General features: G+C 34.1%; 1 protein-coding gene across 2 annotated transcripts; it reads right to left on the reverse strand.

The window, feature by feature from the left end:
• Positions 1 to 5,130: 5,130 nt before the first annotated feature.
• Positions 5,131 to 6,296, reverse strand: LOC9641917 (probable transcriptional regulatory protein At2g25830). 2 transcript variants are annotated; one of them, XM_024678548.1, is made up of 6 exons: positions 6,147 to 6,296; positions 6,032 to 6,093; positions 5,819 to 5,975; positions 5,497 to 5,765; positions 5,303 to 5,426; positions 5,131 to 5,234 (listed from the first exon to the last, which is right to left on the reverse strand). In XM_024678548.1, the coding sequence occupies exons 1-6, from the start codon at positions 6,291 to 6,293 to the stop codon at positions 5,139 to 5,141; spliced, it is 855 nt and encodes a 284-aa protein (XP_024534316.1). In that variant the 5' UTR covers positions 6,294 to 6,296; the 3' UTR covers positions 5,131 to 5,138. The 2 variants fall into 2 exon arrangements, with proteins under 2 accessions (XP_024534316.1, XP_024534317.1); XM_024678549.1 differs by having other exon boundaries at positions 6,032 to 6,101; positions 6,147 to 6,272.
• Positions 6,297 to 9,366: the final 3,070 nt, after the last annotated feature.

Genomic DNA, 9,366 nt, shown 5'->3' on the forward strand with positions numbered 1-9,366 from the left:
CTTTTAAACTGGTTATAGTATGGGTAGTCTAAGTTGAATCATTAAAGGAATCTAACATAACTACTCCTTTAGACTCTTCTAGCAAAATAATCAACTCTTCAATCCATAAATTTCACCTAAACATACTTATTCTAATTCTAATTCATCCCCTTTTTAGAATTTAGAAGGTGGAAGTTCAAAATCTAAATCTCTATTATAGTTTTCAAGAAACTTTGATTAGTCCACAAACTTTCCTATATTAATACTTTGAATTAGAGTGTTTAGCCTTTAGTAACTCAAACATAAATCAATTACCCATATGTCCTTCTATATCTACATCTTTTGTTAAACTTACCATTGAAGAATTTGCTATTGTTAAGGATGCACATAACTCTTTTTATATTTGCTGTTGAAGAAAAACCTTTTTACTCTGGATTGATGTATCACTTGAATCTACCATAAACTCATGTAGCTAAAACTCTATTTTTACAATTAAATTTAATGCAAAATGTTTTTAAAAGATCTCCATCATAGTAACCCAAAGTGACCCCATACCTTAAACTCTCTACAACATTCTAGGTTGAATCCCAAAGAAAGCATATAAAGATTCTATCAATGACTCCATTTCTAGTGACAATTCTTTCCTTTGATATCTTACTATCTCCATCATAACATCATTGCTATTGGATTTTCAACCATATCTAAACTAGGGAAAATAAAAAAACCTTACAAGAAAATTTAAGTCATTAATGATAGTAAAATCTTAGAGTTGTAATTTTAAATTTTTTTAAAAAATTTGATTTAAGGCTTAATGGTTTTTAGAGTTGATGCATGTACTAAAATTAGGTTAGTATATAGCAATGTGGGCTGCGAGAGATAGGCAAGTTAAATCCACTATGGTGCTCCAATGACACTATGGCAATTCTTGCAGCAACCTCAATTACAAGATTTGGCTACTACTTGAGTTGCCATATGAGGGGAGTAGTGCCATGGGCTCTTATGTAGCAGCTTAGACCATAGCCAAGGTTATCTAGCTAGCCCAACCTGCCACATCAAGGGGAACAGTGCTATGGCTCCCCCTATGGTAGCTCAAGCTACAACCAAATATTGCAATCAAAGTTGCTATTGAAGGGGAGTTGCTTTATGTCTCCCTCGCAGTAATTTAGATGGTGATGAGTTTGGCTAGCTTGAGCTGCTCTATGAGGGTATATGGCACTATAGCTACTTTTGCAGAAGCTCAAGTGGTGGCAAGTTTAGCCACTATAATTTGTCAAGTGGTCCAGTTACTGATCCTCATTTTTTTTAGTTTTATACTTGCACTTTTTAGACTTTGCCAACTTGCTAAACACATGCAACAAGGTAATATTTATTGAGAATATTGCTATCAATGCCATAAGAAACATAGGCATAGCATAGGTGAGAAAACCTTTCTCAAACTTTATCAAGCTAAGCAAATTAAAATTATCCACTTGAGTGGATAAAAAATCCTAAACTACCTAGAAATAAATTTGAGGAAAAAAAAGGAATAACATGTAAACAATCAAAAAAGAATAATTTGAAAGATAGTCTATTAGGGTAAAATATAAAGGGAAAGTTCCCATAAATAAAAGTGCGCCCTCTTTTTTAATCAATGAAAGGTTTTGCGGTTAAATATTTTTGAGTTTGAGTTAATTCATTGGTTAGTGAATCACACCTTATATTAAGATTGATATCTAGCAATCCATTTTGCTCGAAGATGTGAACTTGGAGAGAAATGTGGGGGATTGTAAATAACTAAAGAGAAAAACTTAAAAGATGGTTTATTGAGGTTTAAATATAAAGGGCAAAAACCCATAAACAAGAGTGCACCCTATTTTTTAATCGATTAAGGGTTATGGGATAGTTGAGGTTTAAATAATATTGAGCTAGATGACCTCTAAGAAAGTTTGAATTCAAAAGCTTATACAACATAAAAAATAGAAAGTTGATAGCCTTGATCATTTGGAAAGTTAGGTTACACAAAGAAAAGTGGTTATAACAAGAAGAGGAAGATGATGGCTTTGATGGATTCCAATTGTCCTTCAAAGTTCCAAATGGAAGTTATCCCAAATTTACTACAACACTTGGATAATAGAACCTCACCCCCATTTTTATGTTTAAAGATCTCTTTACTAAAATCCTCTTCATGCATAGATTCTTCATCCACTTAATGATTCTTAATTTGGACTTCCTGGGAGGTCACTGTCACTTAGTCTAGTATTATTCAAACCCAAAGACATTTAATCCCAAATATCCCAAAACCTTTAACCGATTGGAAAAGAGGGTGCACTCTTGTTCATGGGCCTTTTCCCTTTATATTTGAACCCTTATAAATTGTTTTTCGAGTCGTTCTCTTTAGTTACTTATAATCCACCACGCTTCTCTGCAAATTCATGCAAATTCATCCATTCATTCTCTGTGAATGGAAGCTGAAAGCCACAACTTTTCCGAGAGCTCTACTCTTTTGACACCCTACCCCTAAGGTTGAGTCTAGCCAAGAGTAAATTGGACCTGCTAAATGTCAATCAACATATAATGTGATTCCCTTAGCCAACTAACAGAGTTGGACTTGAGACCTTTTTGATAACAAATGTAAACTTCTAAATTTAGACTTCCCGAGAGGTCACCAAGCATAAACTTCAATAATAGGTACACCCATTTCTTCTCTATATTTTTTGTTAACATAATTTTCTAAGTAGATGCTAACAAGATTATAAACAAGCTTATAGATGAGGAACAAGTCCAACTTAACATGATAGTAACCAAGAAAAACCAATTTGGGAAGCATAATAGTTATATCAAGTTCTCTTGATATGTCTACATGCACATTTTATTCATAAATTTGCTAAAGCATTCATTTCAAGTTTCTTAGTATGACATCAATAAAAACTTGGAGAGATTGAAGAAGAAAAATATTGATATTGAAACTGTTACTCGAAAGGAATTCTATTTTGATGTTAGTATTGCAAATGAATTTTGTAGAACTTTTAAATTGTGTTTAGTTTTTGGGGTAACATTGTAGACAATTAAGATGGTAAAGGTATTTTTTGAAGCTCACTTTGCCCTAGTTAAAGATTATATATCAGAGTCAAGAAAAGGCTAGGGTTTTAGAAGCAAGAAACAAATATGTTTAGTGTTTTCCAGTTAGTAATTAATTTTTTAATGTAGATTAAAGCTACTATTATTATGCAAGAAAATGGAAGGGGAAAAGTGGTTTTCTTTTAAAAGCTAAAAGCTTTGATAGACATGGTTATGCAATGCTTTTGTTGTGAGGGTAGTTATATCCTTCACTTCTTCACTATCACAAAGGCTTTCTTAGTTGTTGCTTGATGCAATGGTTGCAATGCCTTTGGACTATTGTGATCCAACATCATATAATGGTTTTAGTGTGTTATCATGAAGAAAATTCTTGATTGATATACCTTACATGAAGGTTATGGAGATACATCTAGAGCATTATAACATGCATGTTAAGGAGAAGTCAGTTTTCATGTCGAAACTTGTTAATGATCATACACAAGAAGAAGAGAGAAACAAAAAAGATAAGAGAGAAGAAGAATGGAACTTAGTACTTTTATATTTGTGGACTGAGATATAATTTTCTATAGTTATAATAACATTGGTATTTTATAGTTATAATATAAGGTATAGATATGAGTGCTTGGAATATGAAAAATGAATACAAAAAATGTGCATATCAATTAGCCCAAAAGCCCTAGCTTATATACAGGAGCGAGTGGATGGGATTGAAACCAATCCAACGGCTACCAAAATCTCACTACACTAATATTAGTATACGGCATCATAGCCGTACACTTGGCCCTCACATAGAATAATTATTATATAATTAATATATAATTTTAATAATAAAATATATTCAATTTTAATTCATTACACAAGAATATTTTTAGCAACAATGAAGTTGTGTCTTTATGCTTTAATAGGTGATCCCAAGGAAGTTAATAATTTTTAAAGAGAAAAGCAAGTGCCAAAACAAAAACCATAAAAAAAAAAAATTTAAGCTAGGACTAAACTAGGACGCTGTATAAGTCCATATTAATTTTAGTGGATTAATATAGAGTAAAGCTATGATAACTTTTGGAGCTTTGAATGTATTAAGAAGGAACCAAATGATAAATCTTATCACAGGGATTTCAGCTATAATTTCAGCTATTCCCTTAATTGATATACCCAGAGGTCAAGTTGTAACCAATACAATTCAAATAAGAAACGAAAATCATGGTGATTACACTATTACAGTTAATTATTGGATTTTTAGTATAACTCCTGGTAAGACTTTTGGTGAATGTTCTATAAATCCAGCAGGTGATATAGATAATGGAGCTATTATAAAAAGGGAATTAGAAAATTTAGTTACATTATACCAAACTATATTAATTAATGCAGGCTCATCTTTTGTTACAATTATGACAAGACTATATGCTCTTGAGTATTCAATTGATAGTTATAGAACATTTCCACAACCACAAACTAACAAACTTCAATATATAAATTATTATCAGTGTTTTGCTTTTAATAGTATGTTAGTAGGTGGTTATTTTGATATGCCCTACCAATATTTAAGCACTGAGCATTTTTTGATTTCTCCAAACAAGAAAGTAATTTTATATTTACATAATAGTTGTAATCTTGTTTTATATATAGGTAAATATAAAATATGGTCTACTAAAACATCAGGCCATGGTAAAAATTGTAAATTAAGACTACAAAGTAATGGAAAATTAGGATTATATTCAGAGGATGGTATTATTGTTTGGTCTCCTAATAATAAAAAATGTCTTAATTGTTTTCTAAATATATATTTTATTGTTCAAAATGATTGTAACTTAGTTTTATACCAATCAATAAGTAAAGTATTATCTACTCGTCAACCTACTGTAATTGATTTATGGGATTCTAAATCTTATCCATGTTTGATTAATTAAAATTCATAATACTAGAAACTAATTGCTTAACTTGCTAAGTTTTAATAAATTTATTGTGTATGTCATACACACTTTAAAAAAACTCTTGAGAGAAAATGTATAATCTCTAACCTGAGGATCACTGCTGGTGCATGGCACCTCGATTTGATTGCGAGAGTCCAGCTAAATTCCATGGAGGCCAAATCAATAATTCAGTCAAGGCTTTTGAGTTGAATAAACTGCATCTACATCTTCTAGTTCCAGTAGTTTATCGATCAAAGCCCTATTCATTTCCATTGCTTCATCATCAACCTGGAAAATCAAAAGAGAGGAGAAAAAGGATCAATCCAAAGAAACATCCATGGAAATCTCTTTCATACCTCCACTAGATCAGTTGGTACAAGCTCTAGACCCGAATTATCCATGTCAATCGAGAACCCCGCATCCTTGAGCCCAGCTTTGACACGCCCGAAATCATCCATCGCCGTTATCACCTTGAAGTACCTTACATCAACCAAGTTCCTTATTAAAAAAAAAAAAAGAAACACAGAATTCTACAAAGAAAATAGCTTACTTCTTCTCCTCTGGGCTTTCATCATCCTCCAATTCAGGTTCCACGACGTCCTCAGCTCCAGTCTCCATCGCCACAGCCAGAAGACTTTCGGAATCCACATTGCCTTTCACAGCCACGACTCCAGCCCGTTTGAAGTTGAAGAGGACCGAGCCAGAGGCAGCCATCTTGGCATGGCTCTTTTTTATAACATCGCGAACGAAAGAAGAAGCTCTGTTCGTGTTGTCCGTGAGAACTTCCACCACGATTCCAACACCACCAAAGCCGTAAGCCTGCATTGTTTCAAACTCTCTTGCAAGCGCAAACAAAACGCAATGTGAGTTACCTCATATGTGATCTCCGTGAAATCCTGCTGGTCCTTGTCTTTCGCTTTCTTAATGTTGCGTTCTATGAGATCTTTCGAGACGTGAAGCTCCTTCGCTTTCTGCACTAGCGCTGCCAGTGTTAAATTCGATGACAGGTTTGTCCCGCCTTCCCTCGCCCTGAAAAAACCTATCCAATTAGCAACAAGCGAGAGAAAAAATCACAAATGCGATACGCTTGCGCTATCTCTTTGCCAAGCCTGGCATTAACTTTGTTTCTCTTCAAGCCCTGTGCCGCCTGCAGCACTGTTGATTACATTAGAAGCTTCAGACGAGAAAGAAAACGCTAACCTTCCTGTCCGCAATCTTGCAAGCTCGCCTTCCCATCTCCAGAGGAGCAGAGGTCCATAGACGCTGAAAACAAGTCGCATTTCCTGCGGTGCTGCCATGACGAACATTTCCGCGGTGTGCTCTCAAAGCAGCGACAACTGCCTTCATCTGCAAAACCCTAAAACCCTAGACGTTTTTTTTTCTCAAGTCCAGGAAGCATTATGTCTGCTTTGGTAGAAATCATGATGATACTATCGTCAGATTTCAAGTATACCAAAACATCTCTCATCCCTTGATGCTCGTCCTACAAAGGAGGTTGTGAAGAAAGCCTTGAACACAACCATGGTGGCTACTGCTGGAGGATCATCATCCAACGTGCGGGGAATAACGCAACTGGAGGGGTCCATTCTGAGCCTGATGCAGAAGCGATGTATGTGCGAATGAGTAACAAGCGTTCATGTACTCAAGAGTTTGGATAAAGACAGCAGCAACAACATCACAATAGCATCACAAGCAATTAAATGGTGGTGGAAAGCACACTGATGATGGACTCCTTGTTTGAACAATGTAAGACAAAGTTTGGACCAAAGCGCTGTTGGACTTGGACACGAGGTGAAGGATTGCCCGTCTATCAAGGACATGAACCAGAGAATTGTACGCAAACATTGTTGAATTTGAGGAAGGTGAACCACATGAGAATGAATGTATGTATTTCTTCATGAATCTGTATATCTTATGATTGGATCACAGTGGATTGATTCACAACACACCATTTGTCAGCAAATAAACTAGCATGCTTTCTCAACGCATTTGAATGTATATGTTTGGCAGTTCCTCAACGTTTTACTTTATGAAAGTTCTCGCTTGGGGAATCAGTTCTTCATCAACATGTCCGGACTTAGTGGGCCTCTTGCAACTGGACTTTTCTTCAATGGAATTTCGCCATCTTCATTCCCTGATTTACTCGGTTATACAGTCATTCGTAAGGTTTTGGCCCCAGGCTCTCTGAGAAGTCTGGCCTCCTCTTTGTACATACACTACCATTTCTGCATGACTTTTTGAAAAGTATATTCATGGCAAGAATCAAAACCCATACCCATAAAAATAAAGTTTTAAAGACTTTATACTCATAATGTTTAACACAAATCCATCTTTTCTTCTCTATTATTTTAATTTATTAATAATTTCATTGTTTCCCCTTTGTTTGATGACGAACTTTTGACAATTCCAACACTAGTGAACTGTGAAAAGGTGAGCCTTATCCATACTGATTTGTCTTTAAACTCTCAAGAGAAAATTAGAATAAGAGCTAAGAATGATATGTCTATTATCACCATGTCCAATAAATGACAATTTAAGGTTTTCTTCCTTAATGCCCTTCCAATCTAATCTCAACTAAAAACTGATAAAAGGTTCAATAGTACCAACCTATTAGATCTAGAGATCAGTGTTGTCCATTCTTCTGTAGTCTCAGCACAGGGACATCAAAACCTGTCAAAAAACAAGTAACATAGTAAAAAAGAGGACTAGAATTTCCCAGAGCAAACCGAGAAGTTCATGCGAGTCTCAAGCCCTGGATTATAGCAGTGAACATATCTTTCCCCACAATCTCTCGTAAGTTGGAGTCCTTTAGTGGACCAGCCACGTCAATCACAGCTCCACTAAAAACTACACCCCTGTGAACTGCATTGCTACTGAATTCCTAGATGGAGCAACAGCAGAGTGCTGGATTACAAAACTGCGAAGAAAGCAAAAGAGAGCAAATGCTAAGCCATAAAGCATAAGAACTTGAAAGTGCTCAACAAAGCATTCCTGGTTACTTGTTCATTGTTATGCGACCTTGCCACTAGCCTGGGGTGCTGTCAATACTGGCACTATATTTGCAGTGGACGGAAGTCGACAAGTGTATACTGAGGAGGAGGTAATTACATAGAACATGACACTAACCTTATAGTAGAGACTTATTTCTATCTATGAGCCAAACAGCTAAATTTATGACATAAATTACAACTTTATGACACTAAAAATGAATTATCACTGTGAAAATATACCTTGCTCTTATAAACAATTAAAGGCATGCTTACTTATGGCTTCCAAAATTAGTAATAGTAATAGTAAAATAAGTATACTATTAAATTCTATATTATTAATAAAATATTAGTAAAATAATAATAATATATTTATTTATTTACTAATGTGAGTGCTCATGATATGGGAATAAATATATTAATTGGGGTTTAAACCCCTACTTAAATACAAGAACTGATGAAGTAAATTCAGTCTTAAATAAACAATTTGTATACTATACTGTTATAATTAGTGTTTTACTTAGCATTCCCTTATTCCAAAAGTTAAATCAGTTTTGCCAAAGTATATGTTTTTAATTGTGAATGTCACTAAGAACTTTTATTTTATTATTGTTGTTAAGGAGTTTATATATTCCTTTGAGAGTGTGGACTTTTTGTATTTTTCTATCTCAAGTGTTGAGTTATGTGTTAAGGTATGAATCTTTCATTTATCTTGTGGTGGCTAAAGTATTTTATAATAAAAAATCCTTTATTTTCTAAGCTTTAAGCATATCCCTCTTTTTCTTTCCCCATTTCCATCTTGATAGGTATTAAAAATTCCTTTATGATTGCTTCTTTTTTCATTTTTTCTTCTTTCACAATATTTCTTCCTAAATTTTTCTTATTTCTCCTTTTTTCCCTGACACTTTAAAATTTTTTTTCTTCAGGAGAAGAGGTAGAGGGAACAAATAAAAGTTTAGTCTTAATGATGGAGTGAAAACAAAGGGATATAGTAGTGGAGCGAGAACAAATAATATAAATTATAAAGTAAGGATGAACATAGTGAGTTTGAACAAAATATTTGGCCTTAATATTGTGAGGCTAAATAGATACAATAGTGTAGTGAGGTTAAATATAATTGGTAGAGTGAAGGTAAACATAAAAAATTTAAATAGAATGAATGTTTCAATTTTTTTTTTCCTTTGAAGAGGGAATAAGGAGGATATGAAAGATGAATGAAGTGAGTCCAACTTCCCATATGTAATGTTGGACAAAAATCAAGATTATGAGTTCAAGTTAGCGTGAGTTTTAAAACTTGACCAAAGTGAAGATAAAAAGGTAAGTTCTACTAATAATCATGACTCTAAGTTAATAGTGGTCTTGAAGGATGGCCGGTGAGCAAACTTAGAGATAGAATGTATTATTTACTGCAATAATACTTTGTGAATTGAAGT

Source organism: Selaginella moellendorffii, unplaced genomic scaffold (assembly GCF_000143415.4).
Source record: "Selaginella moellendorffii unplaced genomic scaffold, v1.0 SELMOscaffold_22, whole genome shotgun sequence".
Lineage (NCBI taxonomy): Eukaryota > Viridiplantae > Streptophyta > Lycopodiopsida > Selaginellales > Selaginellaceae > Selaginella > Selaginella moellendorffii.